Source organism: Octopus sinensis, linkage group LG18, assembly GCF_006345805.1.
Source record: "Octopus sinensis linkage group LG18, ASM634580v1, whole genome shotgun sequence".
NCBI classification, from domain to species: domain Eukaryota; kingdom Metazoa; phylum Mollusca; class Cephalopoda; order Octopoda; family Octopodidae; genus Octopus; species Octopus sinensis.
In genome coordinates this window covers 34,301,161-34,318,904 of record NC_043014.1, presented here as the reverse complement: position 1 = coordinate 34,318,904, position 17,744 = coordinate 34,301,161, and the positions used below count along the sequence as shown (strand labels likewise).

Here is a 17,744-nt window from a genome sequence, read left to right as displayed (position 1 = left end):
GGTTCGTTGTCGAGTTAAATACTTCAATAATATCAACCAACTTTTACTGGGCACACTAAAAAGATCTCATCCACTCTCACCCTGATGGCAGTGGCATGAAGATGATGGTGATGATTATCCATGCTACACTAGGCACAGGACCACAGGCACCCACACACAAACATACTCTTTCTCACTGGACAATGATGAAAAGAAATCCAGACAATTTTTTGAAAAATAACATTTACACTCCTTGGAGTAGCCACTTGGTTTTGGCATTTCTAAAAGACAAGAATCGCTTTCTATTGAAAGAACTGACCAGCTGTATAAAAGTAAACACATTTTTTTTCTTTTTTCTCTCTTCCTTCTTCCTTTCCTTCTCTTTTCCATTTACACTACTTTCAGATACAAAGGTGTGTGCACGCACACACACAAACACACACTCTCTCACTTTCTCCCCATTCCTCACCCTCTTTTACTATCCTATATCTCTCTCCACTCCTACACACTCAATAATACTATAAAAAGAGACAAATTTCCTGAAAAAATTCAATCTGAAGAATCCACTAGAGTGGATGCAAGTGCTAATATATGATTTATAAAAACATGTGACATATTAATAAATACCTGCAAATATAAAACCATCCAGATTTCTGAGTACCTTATTTCTTCCATTATATATATATATATATATATACACATATATATATATATAATATATATATATATATATATAATATATATATATATATATATATACACATATATATATATATATATATATATATATATATATATATATATATGTATACACATACACATATACACACACACAATCATACATGCACACTTAAATGTATATTTGTAGATATGTAGTTGGATAAATAAATTTCAAGTATGAATCTGTACACCCATGTTAAGTCAGGTCATTATGGAAATGGGGAGAAGAATGAGGATGATTTTTAAAAAACAACTTACTGAATAGGGGGCCACACTTCATCAGTTTCTTTCAAGAATAGAAAAGGATCTTCTTTGAAACCCATAGTCCTTTGTTTTTTCTTCACTTGTTGATTTCTGGAAGAGGATGATAATAATAATAATAATAATAAATGCAAAGTTATTTTTGTTTGATAGTCTGAAAAGAAGAGACAAAGCCCAAAGCTTTCGCAACTCCCTAATAGATTATTTAGGTAGGGACAAGGATTTTTTTATTTAACCCCTTAGTATTCAGATTTGCTCTGTTAAATGTAATGATTGATTTATTCACATTATTTTCAATTAATTGTACATTATCTTACAACTTAAAGATTTTGATGATGTAATTGTTTTATTTGAAGAGTGATATTTCAGTGTGGGTGTGAGAGGCTGGATCTGGTCGGTTTGAACGTAAAACAGGTAGGATATTTGGGCTGGATATTGCTGGTTTAAATCTAAAGGGTTAAAAAAAAAAGTATATTATTATTGAATTCATTACTTTTTTTTTTTTACTTGTTTCAGTCATTTGACTGCAGCCATGCTGGAGCACCGCCTTTAGTCGAGCAACTCGACCCCAGGACTTATTCTTTGTAAGCCTAGTACTTATTCTATCAGTCTTTTTTGCTGAACCACTAAGTTACGGGGACGTAAATACACCACCATTGGTTGTCAAGCGATGTTGGGAGCACAAACACGTACATGTATATAGATATATACGACGGTCTTCTTTCAGTTTCCGTCTACCAAATCCACTCACAAGGCTTTGGCCGGCCCGAGACTATAGTAGAAGACACTTGCCCAAGGTGCCACGCAGTGGGACTGAACCTGGAACCATGTGGTTGGTAAGTAAGCTACTTACCACACAGCCAGGTAAGGCATAAGCATAACCACATGGTTTCAGAAGTTAATTTTGCAATCATGTACATCCAGGTCGGAATGTACTGTATGGCACTTCTGTCAAGTGTTTTCTTCAATAACACCCAGAGTTAATCCAAATCTTGTAGGTGAAAATTATTGGTAGACAGAAACTGTGAAAGCCTATTGAATGAACTGTACCTGTTCATCATCATCATCAACAACATCCTCCTTCCATGCTGGCATGGGCTGGACAGTTTGACAGGAGCCAGCCAGTCAGAAACCTGCATCACATTTGTATCTGTTTTGGCATGGTTTCTACAGCTGGATGCCCTTCCTAACATCAACGACCTTGCAGATTGGGCTGATTGCTCTTTACCTGGCACCAGCAGAATCAAGGTCAGTCATGGCAAGGATTTTTACAGCTGAATGCCCATCCAAATGTCAATCACTTCACAGTGTGGACTGGGTGCTTTTTAAGTGACACCAGCACTGACAGGGTCACCAAGAAACTTTGCAAGACAAGGAATCTTTGAGAGTGTAGGAGGCATTGGAGAAAGTGATCTTGTGTCAGATGATGAATGGTTAGTGTGTGACAGAGAGACTGATGGTAAGCTTTATCAGTTACTCAGTTTAACCCTTTCATTACTGTATTTATTTTGAGATGCTCTGTGTTTCTTTCAATTATTTTAAATATAATAAAGAATTCAGTAAAATAACTTACTTATCATTAAGCTAGTGTTAGGAACATAAATTGCAACTAAAATTTTACTGAAAAAATTATGAAAACAAGACATTAATACTACAGAGCCAGAGCCGGTTTTGGCCAGGTTGGTAATGAAAGGGTTAATATTACAAACTTTCTCTCAGGTACCCTTGATGGAGTCATCTCTGTTACAAACATTTAGTTTATTATTTGGGGCAGGTTTCCAGCTAGTCTTGAAATTTGCTTGTCTGGAGAATCATACATGCTTCCTTTTCTTTATTAACCAAGCCATAAAAATAGACTGTCTTTTATCTTTTATTCATTTACTTGTTTCAGTCATTTTGACAGGCCAGGCTGGGGCACTGCCTTGAAGAGTTTTAGCCAAATAAATCAACCCAAGGACTTATTTTTTAAAGTTTAGCACTTATTAAATCAGTCACTTGTTATTTTCTGAACCACTATGTTACAGGGATGTAAACACACCAAAACCAGTTGTCAAGCAGTAGTGGGAGACAATCACAGACACAAAGACACAACACACACACACACAATGGCCTTCTTTCAGTTTCTGTCTACCAAATTCACTTACAAGGATTTGGTCAGCCTGAGGCTATAGTAGAAGACACTTGCTCAAGTTGCCACACAGTGGGACAGAACCCAAAACCAGTTGGTTGGGAAGCAAACTTCTTACCACACAGCCCTATAAGATTATAATTGCAAAAAGCGGATAAGCAGAAATACCTGTCATTTTCTAGTTTGCGTTTTTCTTGAGAAGTTGCTTCAGCTTTGTCAGTGGAGTTTTGAGGGACGGCAGAAGCATTACTATCACCTCCACTTTTATCAGGCATTTCTTCATCATTTTTATCTTCACTGCTAGCCACTTGTTCACTGTTATGATTTTGATCGCTAGAAACAACTTCAGTGTTTGTTTTCTCAATTACAACACCTTCTTCAGAAGTTTTACTTTGTCCACCTGAAACTTCTTCAGGCAGTTTTTTCTGACCATCATCAGTTTTACTCTGTGAAATGTTCGCATCATCTTGCTTCTTTTCTGTTGAATTGTCAGTTGCAAATTTGTGTCCCTTCAGAAATGGATCTAAACACAATACAAAGGAAATTTCTGATGTCAAAATAATGCTTTTTTTTTTTAATCTGGGATTAATATGTAGTTAATTTATGGAGGGTTAAAATATTGTTGGATGAATGCTAGGTGATGGTGTTGACTGAATCTGATTCAAATCAGGTCTGTGAGAGATGTTTTATACACAAGGTGAGGCAAGCCTGAAGCTTTTACCTTGTGAAAAAGAAGTTAAGACACAACTACCTCTCTAGATATGAACACCCATAAATTGTTTCAAATTGTGGTACAAGGCCAGTAATTTTTTTTAGAGGGAAGTTGATTACATAGATCCCAGTACTTGATTAGTTCTTTACTTCATTGACTCCAAAAGTTTGAAAGGCAAAGTTGATTTTGTTGGGATTTGAACTAAAAAAAAGTAAAGATGCAAAAAACAAAAACAAAAAAAACACTGCATCTAACACACTAATGATTCTGTCAATTCACAGCCTTAACAACAAGAAATATCGGTTATTACCTGATGGAGGATCTGCAATGGCTGTAAGGTTAAGGTGCTGGACATCTAATCATGTGGTCTCATTACAACAATTGTGTTGAGTTTCAGGTAAAGGCACCTAACACCTTCCTCTAGTTTACCCAACAAAACAAAATAAATAAATAGAAACTATCCTCTCCCTACTTCACAGGTGATCAGTTAGAATTAGGAAGGACATCCTATTATCTGGCACTCGGTCAGACACAATGACAAGGGTTCCTGTTGATCTGACCAATGGAACAGCCTGCTCATGAAATCAACTTGAAAGTGGCTAAACACTCCACAGGCATACTCTCTCTCTTTTACTCTTTTACTTGTTTCAGTCATTTGACTGCGGCCATGCTGGAGCACCGCCTTTAGTCGAGCAAATCGACCCCGGGACTTATTCTTTGTAAGCCTAGTACTTATTCTATCAGTCTCTTTTGCCGAACCACTAAGTGACGGAGACGTAAACACACCAGCATCGGTTGTCAAGCAATGCTAGGGGGACAAACAGACACACAAACACATATATATATATACATATACATATATACGACAGGCTTCTTTCAGTTTCCGTCTACCAAATCTACTCACAAGGCATTGGTTGGCCCGGGGCTATAGCAGAAGACACTTGCCCAAGATGCCATGCAGTGGGACTGAACCCGGAACCATGTGGTTGGTTAGCAAGCTACTTACCACACAGCCACTCCTGCGCCTACGTGTATCCTTAATATAGTTTTCAGGAAGATTCAGCATGACACAGAATGTGACACGGCTGGACCTTTGAAATACAGGTACTACTCACAACAGGTACCACCCAAACACAGAGGAGAGGAAGATGATAACTTACCAGTGTTTAATAGATTTCTTTTCACACTGGACACTGTTGAGACTTTCAATGTCCTCAATCCCCAAACAGCCACTCTTATCATTATCACTTAACATCCACTTTTCTATGTTTTTGTGACAGTAATGCTCATTTGCAACCACTACTTGATTTCATGATAGGATACATACACATATACATACATACATAATATATATGGCGGTCATCTATCCTGTCAGAATATGAAAAGTGCCTCCTTGTGGCTCTGAGGGTTTTTGAACTCTTATTTCTAGCAATGTAGCGCTACCCTGCCCTGTCAGTCACAATTTAGTGACAAATGCATTTTTCCTTTTTGATTTATATTGCATATAGCTGCTTTCATTATTCTACACACACACACACACACACACACTGGTTTCTATCAGTTTCCATCTACCAAATCTATTCACAATGCTTTGGTTGGCCCAGGGTTTCAATAGAAGATAGTTGCCCAAAGAGCTATGCATTGGGAGTGAACCTGAGATCAAATCATTGCAAAGTAAGCTTCTTAACCACAACCACATCTGCTCCTCTGTCAAATTGCAATGAAGGCTTAGCATATGAGAAAACAAAAAAAACAACAACAACAAAACTGTGAAGAAGAGTAACTGAAGCAACAGATATCACGTGATGTTCTTCCCAGTAATGCTTTCCACAAACTATTAATGGAATGTGAGACAATTCAAAAACAAAAAAAAAAGGATTCTTGCACATTTTAATGAAGTGTTAAAAATAACTGATAATCTTTCACTGGTCAGCAAAAAGGAAATGAAAAATATTCTCCAAAGAAAGGACTAGCACTCCATAGCAAACAGAAAACGTGATACAAAAAACACAAACTATACTACATCAAAAGAGGTGGTTACATGAAATGTGCACCTGGGTTTGAAAAATGAATTAAAGACAAAGGAAGTAAAAACAAAACAAAACAGACACTATAATAATTATTCTTTTAATGATTTCAGTCAGGCCATGCTGGGGCAGGTTTTAGTCAATCATTTTGACCTGTTCTTGTTTCAGTATGCTTCTTATTATATTTATTTTTTAAATGGCTAAGTTACCTTTCGGCATGAAGGAACACAAATTGACACTGTTTTACACTGGATAAAGACAAACACAGTCATACACATATAAGATGGGCTTTCATATAATTTCTATCTATCAAATCCCACTCATGAGGCTTTGCTTAACCCAATGCTACAGTAGAAGACATTTGTCCATGGGTCTGTGCAAAGGGATTACACCTGGAACTATGTGATTGTGAAATGAACTAAACTATGTAGATATGTCTCTACACCTATTATGTGATCAAAGTGGTAATGGAGGTGGCTCTGATGAGAAAAATAATGATGATGATGGGATGTTTTTAGCCTGATCAGTGAAAAGTAGATACTATTTACAGCTCCATGAAAGAAGCTGTAAATAGAAAGGAGGAAATTATAACAATAACAATCATGATAATGATGATGAAGATGCTGATTAAGATGGTGATAATACAAGGGGTTGCTGAAAAGTTCCTGGCTTTAAGGGTATCACATAAGGCCTGGTTGGAGGCCAAACCTTCTGAGTTCTTTTACAGGGCTTAGAAAAACTGAAGGACCACTCCAATAAGTGTGTGCATTTAAGAGAGGAATGTGTTGTATTTTCTTTTAACCCAAAGCCAGGAACTTTTCAGCAACACTGTAAGTGGTGGCAATGATGTTGATGATGATGAACATGGCTACAGAAATGTTGCTAACGATGATAATGATGATGACAGAAATTGTAGCAACAATGACAATGTACCTTTTGTTGGTGCTATTTGGCGCAACCATGGCAACTGCTGTTTCTTCATCATCACAGCAATGAAAAATCCCCCAGTGTTCTGATGATGGGGCAATACTCGTAAACTTGGAAGTAAAAACAAAAGCATAATTACAAAATACATTTTTAATTTGTTCTCTACATCAACCCAATATAATTACTGGTAACCTACCATCTTAAAAATGCAAGTTCATATCACAACGTATTCCTAGATTTTGTGTTTGTTATATAATCCTGGACATATATAAAAGAATAAAGACCCCCTTCAGTCATGAATGACCGTGGGATTGCACCTAGAAAGTCCCCATCCAAAGTAAAAGTCCGGGCAATATTATTTATGGAAGACCAGCAGTCACCCTTGCATACCAACCTCTCCTTTCCACACCACTGATGTTATTCAAGGGAAAGGCAAAGGCCGATACAGCTTGGTACCAGTGATGTTGCAACTCATTTCTACAGCTGAGTTAACTGGAGCAATAGTGTCTTGCAACACAATGCAACTCAAACTGCAATGTAGATATACTCCACCACCTGGTACTTTAGATGCCCTAACCCTATAGCATTTAAACCGGTCATATATGGCCAAAATATTCTGCCTGCTTTATGTTAAAACTCGCCAGATCCGGTCTCTCACTCTTACCCTACTATCACATTCTAAAAATAAACAATCACACCATCAAAATTTCATAGCTACAAGTTGATGCATGATTAATTTAAAACAATGTGAATAAATTAGCAGGACATTTGCCAAAATAACCTGAATGCTAAAGGATTAAGAGGCATCTACTCTGTTGCAAGTATTTAGGCCAGGTCATTGGTTTGGATATTTTTTCCTCTGATTAGTTTTAGAAACCATGTAGAGAGTTATAGGTACCAGCTTCAAAAAACAGTTAAGAAAATGTAAAATTTTACAATTCTGAAATTTAGAACAGTAAGGTGTCCCAACTGTGTAGTTCTTATTTTCTACTAGGAGGCTTGATATTTTGTGAGTAATTTTGTTTGTGAATGCAAAGAATTTCAGTTACAAGGTATGAACTATTAACTTCCATACTAATTGTTTAGTATCCTATCCACTAAGCCATCCACTCATCCATGCTCTTTATTTGATATTTGGGTAGTTGATTAATATTAGGAAGAAAATCTAAAAACTATTTGCTTTAACTAAAACCATTCTCCTTTAAGCTTGGAAGAATAAAAAGAAGAAGTCATGAAATAATTTTTTTGAAATTGTGAAAGGACTTACCAGCGGTTCAAATTGAACTGTTTTGTTATTTCTTCAGATGGAGGGAACATAGTTGGTCTGAGTTGGGAAAGTAGTTTTGGAGGTACTTCTTCATATTTGTCATACCAGTCACCACTTCTGCTCATACACTACACAGAGAAAAAAAATGGAAGAAAGTAAATACACAGCAGAAGTGCGATACAAACCTGTTGCTGTTTTTGTTTAGTCTTCACTAGAACTATGACTCGGCAACGCCGGGTCATAGTGCTAGTGCATGCATGCCCACATACACGCAAGTACTGTCCTAATTTCCGACCAATCACATACAGCTAGCTGGTATTCAATTGGTGTATCAAATTTCGGGCATTTTGATTGGGATTTGGATAGAAAATTCACAAAAAAAGTCACTTCTATTGATTTTTTAATGGCTTTGTGGGGTGACTGGAGAAATGTAAAGATGTGCACGACCACCCTTGGACGGATTTGAATGACCATAGAAAGTGCGAGCCCTCTAACTGAAAAATTGTGGATTTGTATAAAGGATACCACACACACAGACAGACATTTTGTCGTTTATATATATAGAGATAAAAAAAAACCTATAATAAAAGGTATTCCTATTATCATTCTGTCATTTTAAAATTATTTAAAAGCCTACATTAGAAGGGGACTTGGCTGCCATTTCTAACAGGTCCAGCAACTGCATAAATACATCCTCATTTTGAAATACAGATAAATTAAAACGAAACTATTTTCTGTGTTACATATATTAGGAATGGAAAAAACAACTAACGATTGAAAAGTTTTCCAAAAACATTTGATAGCTTATACTTTCTGCTTAAATTATTATTTCTAACCCAAACATTTTGATGTTCAATATTATTTCATAAAGAAGGTAGCAAGCTGGCAGAATCATTAGCATGCCTGGCAAAATGCTTAGTGGTATTTTGTTCATCTTTACATTCTGAGTTCAAATTCCACCAAGGTCAACTTTGCCTTTCATCCTTTCAAGGTAGATAAAATAAGTTCCATCTGAGTTCTGGGTCAATGTAATCAACTTACGCACTTTCCCCAAACCTGCTGTTCTTGTGCCAAAATTTCAAACTAATATTAATTCATAAAGGTGGCAGTGAGCAGGCAGAATCATAAACACACCATGTAAAATGCTTAGTGGCATTTCAGCTGTCCTCACATTCTGAGTTCAAATTCTGCTGAGGTCAGCTTTACCTTTCATCCTTTTGGGGTGAATAAAATAAGTACCAGTTGAGCACAGGGGTCATTGTAATTGACTTAACCCCACCCAAAAAACTGCTGGTCTTGTGCTGAAATTTGATACCAATATAAATTCATAAAGAATTGACAAAGTATTGGATGGGGAATGTGGAAGAGGTAGCTGTGTTTGTATAGAAAATGGCACAGATGATGCAAAATAAATGTAATAGATGGTGCATGATGAGCGGATGGGCTGGATGGTGAACACAAGATATTATGGATGGATGGTCTGTGATGAGTGGATGGAATGGATGTGATAGATACTGTACACTGGGTAGGTTGCATGATGGGTGAGAAAATACTAAGATTTAATAATGAAGAGAATTCATATAAGAGTTAGATCAGGAAAACATGAGAGGGGCCGATGCCAGTGCCACCTCGACTGGCTTCTGTGCCGGTGGCACATAAAAAGCACCATCCGAACGTGGCTGATGCCAGTGCCGCCCTGGCTGGCTTCTGTGCCGGTGGCACGTTAAAAGCACCAACTGATCGTGGCCGATGCCAGACACCCCTGGCACCTGTGCAGGTGGCACGTAAAAAGCACCCACTACACTCGCGGAGTGGTTGGCGTTAGGAAGGGCATCCAGCCGTAGAAACACTGCCAGATCAGACTGGAGCCTGGTGCTGCCCCTGGCTTCCCAAACCCCGGTCGAACTGTCCAACCCATGCTAGCGTGGAAAACGGACGTTAAACGATGATGATGATGAAGTGGTCTAGATCTGAGAATACTGAACTTCATGGTCAACAGGACAGGGGTATGCTGTAATGTACAACAAACTCTCAGTAACAGAAACATGAAAATACATATAATAGTTAAAAATGTGAAAATCTTAACTTTAATAATGACAACAAGCATTTCTAATTTAGGCACACAGCCATAAATTTGGGTAGGAGTGGCATAGTTGCTGTAATCAACAATGTTATTTGACTGGTATTTCATATATTGAACCCAGCAGGTAAGGTCATGTCAACCAGTGCAGGATCTGAACATAGAATGTAATGGAATGCAATACTAGACACTGCTCCCCATCCAAAAATAATAACATCCTTCTTCATATTTTTATAATAAAGGATATACTGGTATAGTAGAAACATAAACTTACTCTCCAGGTCAGCAATCCTGGCATAGCTTTTAGGCCCTTTAAATATTCACTGACATCAACTAGTTCTAAGGCACCTGGAAGAGAATACAAGATATTTCATTTTGAATAATAAGTCAATTAGAGAAGAGACATTACTTTGGCACAAGACCACATGTTTGTTGAGAAGCAGTATAGACAACTGGTATTAATTGATTTTAAAGGGAATTATTTTTATTTAACCAGTGAGGGATAGAAGTTCAAGTCATACTGAGTTGGGTTTGAACTTAAACACATGGAAAATAAACAAAAAATTTGGAAGCTAATTCTTTCATGAATTACAGGAACTTCTAGTGCCAGTACTTAATTCTAGTTTACACAGACATAATTGTGTGGTTGAAGAGTTTGCTTCCTAACCAATGATCAAGACCTTGTAAGAGGATTTGGTAGGCAGAAACTGAAGTCTCTGTGTATGAATGTGTGTATATATCTGTGTCTTTTTGTCTTGGAATTGGATGACAGTTGTAAATGGGTGTTACTGTCATACAAGCAGTGTCCTTCATTTCCAACATCCTGCAGAAACATATCTGGCCATGGAGAAATATTTCCTTGTTTGGAAACAGGTAAGAATTGGCAACAAGAAAGGCATCCAGCCTTACAAAAATCTACCTAAAAAAAAAACTCCATCCAACTTTGCAAGCATGGAAATGTAGACATTAAAACAATGATGATGAAAGCATTAAAATAGACAACAAATTTTCCTCTCAGACTGAAAAATGGTCTGTCATAAATAGATAGAAATAGGAATTTCAATTCTTTCCCCTCTTTGTCAGAATTTTTTTTCCACTCTGAAATTCCAAACTGATAAAATATAAGTGGTTTTTCTTGAATGTAAATTGTTAGGTCAGGTCAAATGGAAAATCAAATGTCTACTGAAATCAAATCTATATATATATAAAGCTGAAGTTTATATATATTATCATAATCCAGATCCGTTCTTATACAGAGTTACTGCTCTCATAAACAAGTTGGAGAAACACATTTTACTTTATAATTCAAAAGAAAATCGAGTCTTAGTTTTTATATTTCCATTAGAATTTGCATTTAATTTTTAGAACTTCCCCACTCCCATCACACCATACCCACCTAAATTGAGGCTGTTGCCTATGACCAGGAATCACTTGTATGAAGGATAAAATAAGTGAATTGAAACATGTATTGCAGACTCTGCTTTCCACTGCCCTAGAGTACTTCCACTAATTTTGAGCTAATGAAGAGGGTACTAATTGTGCAAGAAATAGCAGCCAAATCTCTTTCAAACATACTCCAACTTAGAAAAAGACACATTGGAAAAATAGTCCTAGGTTTCTCTGTATATAGAAGAAAGATGAATTGGTCATGGCTGGAATGTCATCATTGGCCTCTTTGATCAAGGCTAACTTGGAACAAAATAACAATTTTGACAAATGACATATACTGATCAAAGAAGTTATTTTTCTAAATTTGAGAGGTCATCTTTCAATATCTTGATATCAATGATCATGATCACCCTGACCAGTAACTCTGAAACTAATGTTAGTTAGACAAAAAGGAGAGTAGCTACTGAACTGAAGTATAAGTGTTTCACCTTTTTTAATTGTTATTATCATTACAACTAAAGAAAGTTGTCGCTGCCATCGCCACCACCAATGACAATTGTGGTCATCAAAATTACCATCTTCTAAAGTGGACATCGCTGCTATAATTTTAATAGAAAGCCATCATCATCATCATCATTATTGTTTTAATGTCTATGTTTCCATGCTTGCATGTTTTGGATGAAATTTATTGAGACAGATTTTCTATGGCCAGATGCCTTTCCTGTTGCCAACCCTCACCTGTTTCCAAGCAACATGTTCTCACAGAATACTGGAAATGACTGCCACTGCTTCTATGACACTGACACTCATTTACAACTATTATGCGATGTCAAGACAAAGAGGCACAGAAATATACACACACATTCACTCATTCAGTCTCTCTCTCTCTCCCTTTCTCTTGCTCTCTCTCTCACACACACAACAGTCTTCTTTCAGTTTCTACCAAAGCTATTCACAAGGCTTCTACTATAGTAGAAGACACTTGCCCAAGGTGCCACAGAAAGATTGAAACAGAAACCATGGGGTTAGAAAACAAACTTCTAAACCTCACTGCTATGCTTGGGCCTAATATCACAATTAAATACATTTTAGTATTAACATATAGTAACAAAGTAAAGAAAGCTGGGACAAAAGAAACAAGGATGAAGATGAATGCATTTGTTGGTTCCAATAGAACAGTGGGTTTTTTTTTGGGGGGGGGGTGCAGTGGAACCATATTCAAGTAGGAAACAAATTGGTCCTCTACCAAACTTGCTTGAGGTACAGTCCTCATGGCCAAGTTCAAATTTCAAGTCCTGAACTTTCAAACCTTAAGTCAATTCATTTTGCCACTTTAATTCAAATTGCAACATTGCTCTTCTATTAAGGTAACAACAACTTTTAGTAGGACAGCCACAACAACAATTTCTATTCAGGCTACAATAGCAATTTCTATTGGGATAACAACAAGAATTTCTGCTGGGACAACCACAACTTCTGTTGTGGAAAGCCAGCAACAATAAAGTTTGCTCTTTACCTTCGCATCTCTGTAACAAGTCCACCACAACAGCCTCATTTTCAACAGGATTAAAGGAACAGGTAGAGTACACAAGCCGGCCTCCCACAGCAAGCAGTTCAAGACCCCGTTTCAGAATCCGGGTTTGTAAGCTGATGGTAGAAGAAATAAAAGTGTTTTTCTCACATGGAAATCAAAAGAATAAAAGATATTACTTTACACTGACACAAGAATAATCAAGTATATATTTAATGAGGTTTACCCTCAGTTAAATATATAATTCTTTCTTAAATAGATATATAAGATAACTTAGTTATTCCATTGAATATTGAAGGATGAAAGGCCAGTAATCTTCAGTGGGATTTTAACCCATATAGAAAGACAAATTTTAATTCATTGGTCTTTTTTTTAAAGAAAACGTTAATCTGGTCTTAATGCATACAACAGATTGAATTCTGCTAAAGGCAGATAGTTGTTTTTTGGGATCTTTTCGGCTTGAACGGCGGGTTTTTCTAGCGGTGTCATATGAAATTGTCACCCATAATTATGACCCTAGTATCAATCTATTGCATTTCAATCTGTTTTAGGGTTAGGGGTGGGGGATATCTTTTTTTTCTTCAGAAATGTAAATAAACCCAATCTGTTTCTTAAACGAGGGGCATATTTATACGACACAGAATGTTTTCGCCTCAATAGACGTCATTGATTGGTTGAAATTGCAGAAATTGAAGAAAAAAAACAACAAATATCTTACAAACTATAGAATTTTCTCAATAAAGCCAAGAGAAAAAGATGTTTTATAAACACATTCTACCAGTATACGAAGTTTAAAAGTGTTTAGTTACATGGGAATTATTTTTAAAAACTGCTGTTCAAACCGAAAAGTTTTTTGTACTAAAAGAAGAGATTAACAGCCTGAAAAATTATAACCATATTAAAATGAATAATTTAACAAAAACTGGTTGTTGTCAACCATGAGAGTTTAACCTCATTACACTACATGTTTAGTGGTGATTCCAAGACCCCATTAAAAGGTATGAGATATTGGGACTCCTTGATTCACTCAATATAGATCTTCCCCTTGTTTCTATCAACTGATCGATTGACATTTCATTTGATACGATACGTGTTAACCCTTTCGTTACTGTATTTATTTTGAGATGCTCTGTATTTCTTTCAATTACTTTAAATATAACAAAGAATTTAGTAAAATAATTTAGTTACCATTCAGCTAGGTTTAGGAACATAAATTGTGACTAAGGTTTGGTGGAAGGTTTTATTTCAAAACTTATGAAAACAAGACATTTGTATTCAGAGCCAGAACTGGTTTCAGCCAGGTTAGTGATGAAAGGGTTAAACAGATAGAATTGTTGGCATGACTTTTGCTAATCAAATTCTCCCATCAATGGACTATTGATCTTTGGAGAAGTATTACTATGAGCAATACTCAGTAGTAATTGCAAAAGAAATTTGCACTTAGGCTACAGACCACTGAAATATTCATAACTTAGACAATGCTCTGATGTTTGAGGCAGTAAACAGTAACCACCACACTGAATCTTATCTATCACAATGTGGACTGGGTTAGTAAGAGTTAAGTATTTGTGAGAGGATATGAACAATCAGCCCTATGCATACGATAGAATCAATTTGAAAAATCAACTCCAAAGAGAGTTCCATCATCATCATTGTTTAGCATCCGCTTTCCATGTTGGCATGGGTTGGACGGTTCAACTGGGGTCTTGGAAGCCAGAAGGCTGCACCAGGCCCAGTTTGATCTGGCAATGTTTCTACGGCTGGATGCCCTTCCTAACGCCAACCACTCCATGAGTGTAGTGGGTGCTTTTTACATGCCAGACGAGGCTGGCAAATGGCCACGATCGGATGGTGCTTTTTATGTGCCACTGGCACGGAGGCCAGGCAAGACTGGCAATGGTTACAATCGGATGGTGCTTTTTATGTGCCATCACTCAAAGTGAATGGAACTTATGGAAGAGGGAGACTGAGGAAGACATGGGATGAAGTACTGAAGGACAATCTCAGGACATTGAATCTTATGGAGGTGATGACAAAAGACTGAGATATTTGGCACCCTGCTGTACTCAAGAAGACCTGTCTTCCACAGCAGTGTTAATGCTACTTCCCCTGCTGAAGAGCCCAGTGTCAGTGCCTATAAATTTAGAGGGAGGGAGCAATTGATTATATTGACCCCAAAACTTGACTGGTACTCATTTTATTGACCTTGGAAGGATGAAGACAAAGTGGAGCTCAGTGGGATTTGAATGATGATGTGTACTGAAACCTTCTATGACTTACCCATGAAGTGTGGGGCCATGTGCAGGGTGCCAGGTATCCCAGACATCAAGATTCTTGCGAAGTGTTCCATCTCCACTGAAATTGTAAAAAAGATATATAATTAACGTAAATTAAGACTAAGTTGGAAATTGAGATAATGAGAGGCTGATTGGTATTGATCATATAATGAGGGAGATAAATTATATCATATGGCCACCATTTAGATAATGGACATTTATCTAATTCATTATAGAAACAGCTAGACATTAGTAAAGCTGTTACATATAATGAAGGTAATATCAATGGTGATGATGGTAAATTACAAGCTCAGCATGCTTGAATTATAAAATTCAGATGACTTGTAGCAGTGGTGGTGGTGATATCTTATTGGAAAAACTTGCTACACTACTTCGATTTGTATGAAGCTAAGGAAGCCATTTCCGTAAAAGATTTCTTTTATTTATTTATTTCCTTTCTCTGTGTGTGACAGCAAAGGGACATTGTTTGACAGGAAGTGTGTTGATGGAGTGTGTGACAGAGACAGAGAGAGAAAGACACACACACAGAGAAAGACAAAGACAGAGACTGTGTGTATGTCCGTGACAATGTTAATTTCAGCCAGTACCCACAACGAAAACATATATAAATAAAAATAAATTATACAGAAAGCAGTCACAGTAACAGAACAGAAACAAAAACCAAAATGGCATTTATAAAAGTTCAAACAGTACTTTCAATTCTTTTTTCATTATTATCTCTACAACAGTTCTGGGTGTTGCTGGGGTTGTGACACACAAAGTGTGTGAGAGACACACAGAGCGACAGACAGAAAGACAGACAGAGAAAAACATAGACACACAGAAACAGAGAGAAAGACACACTGTTTGTGTGTGTGCACGCGCGTGCATTTTCTTTTACCCCATCAACACAGTGATGGATGTGTGTGAAACATAAAGTGTGTGACACAGAGAGAGAGACAGACAGACATAGAGAAAGATAGAGAGAAAAAGACTGTGTGACTGTGTGTGTTTCTTTTAACCCCATCAACACACTTCCTCTACAAATATGTCAATTTGGTACAACACCCAGGACAAAAAATAAATAAATAAAAACAATAATGTTAATAACCACATGACTAACAACTTCCCAGGAGAAAGTCGACAATATCTAAGTTCAGACACTATAGTCGATGGAAATTATCACCAGTATCCACAGGATTTCCATAACAACTTGAATCCATTGGGGCTATCTATGCATAGAATCTCACAGAAAAAGTACTCTCCTATAATGCTCCTATGAAATTTTGATCATGTCAATGGACACTGCAACAGAACAAGATATACCGTCTTGCAACTCAATTCTCACATCAAAGCCATGATAGCGATTGGCCCTCATAGTGGTAAGTGCCTGTTCACACCTCAGATACCACTGGTATCTTCTGACAACCAGTTTCTCTTCCAAATACAATGCAGGCAGTTTCCCACCAAACTAGCCTTCTCATTCACAGCTAACAAGTCTCAGGGCCAGACTTTAGATCATGTTGGTGTGTTTCTGCCCATTCCAAAGTTTACACACAGCCAGTTGCATGTCACTATGAGCAGAGCAACAGATTCAGCTAATTAGTATTGATCAAACATAAAATATCATTTACAAAGAAGTTTTGTAAATGTAATATCATGAATATGTACTATGTAAAGCTGTACATAAATATAATCAAAACCAACCGTTATTTATATTTTGTTACATTTCCCATACCATATTCCACCCTCCCTTCATTTCCCATTGTAGATGGGTAGGTTTGCTAGTATACATAATTACAGTATTGACCAGATTATTGGATATTGCTGTTTATTGCTGGTCACAATGCACTTTACGTTGTTTTAGCTGTTGAATCACGCCACCCTACCTGCTAGGCATGCAGGCCAACATTCTCTCCTGATCAGAAGGATATTTCATTGCAGAGTTACCCATTTACAGATGAGTGGACTAGAGCAATGTGAAATGAAGTGTTTTGTTGAAGAACACAATGAGTTGTTCCGGTCCAGGAATTGAACAGATGATCTGACAATTGTGAGTGCAACACCCTAACCACTAGGCCACACACCATCATATATGTGTGTGTGTATATTATATTTACCTGCAGGGAACATCAGCCAAAACTCTGTCATAAGAAACAAAATCAGGACTCTGCAAAAAAACATGAAAATGCTGTATTATGTGTTATACATATGTATTAATATAATGAATATCGTTATCACCAATATTGTAATTATCAATGCTATTAACTTCCATCAAACCAGGATAATCTCCAAGATGCATCAGCAACCAGAAACAGTAATTAATGTCAGAGCTTCAGAGCTTTGGACAAAATGCCTTGTGATATTCATTGTAACTCTTTAGTTCTGAGTTCAAATTCTGCTGGGGTCAAGTTTCCCAGGCTTCTTCAATTAAAAGACTATGTTTG

The 17,744-nt window shown here is 36.9% G+C and overlaps 1 protein-coding gene across 1 annotated transcript in view; it reads right to left on the bottom strand.

The window, feature by feature from the left end:
• Positions 1–953: 953 nt before the first annotated feature.
• Positions 954–17,744, bottom strand: part of LOC115221232 (RNA cytosine C(5)-methyltransferase NSUN2) — a 30,190-nt gene continuing 13,399 nt past the window's right edge. Inside the window, exons 9-16 of the mRNA XM_029791386.2 lie at positions 17,418–17,467; positions 15,302–15,376; positions 13,007–13,137; positions 10,376–10,449; positions 8,022–8,149; positions 6,761–6,864; positions 3,257–3,611; positions 954–1,053 (exon numbers count right to left, since the gene is read on the bottom strand). Coding sequence (XP_029647246.2) covers positions 954–1,053; positions 3,257–3,611; positions 6,761–6,864; positions 8,022–8,149; positions 10,376–10,449; positions 13,007–13,137; positions 15,302–15,376; positions 17,418–17,467 — 1,017 coding nt within the window. The remainder of the gene's footprint in view (positions 1,054–3,256; positions 3,612–6,760; positions 6,865–8,021; positions 8,150–10,375; positions 10,450–13,006; positions 13,138–15,301; positions 15,377–17,417; positions 17,468–17,744) is intronic.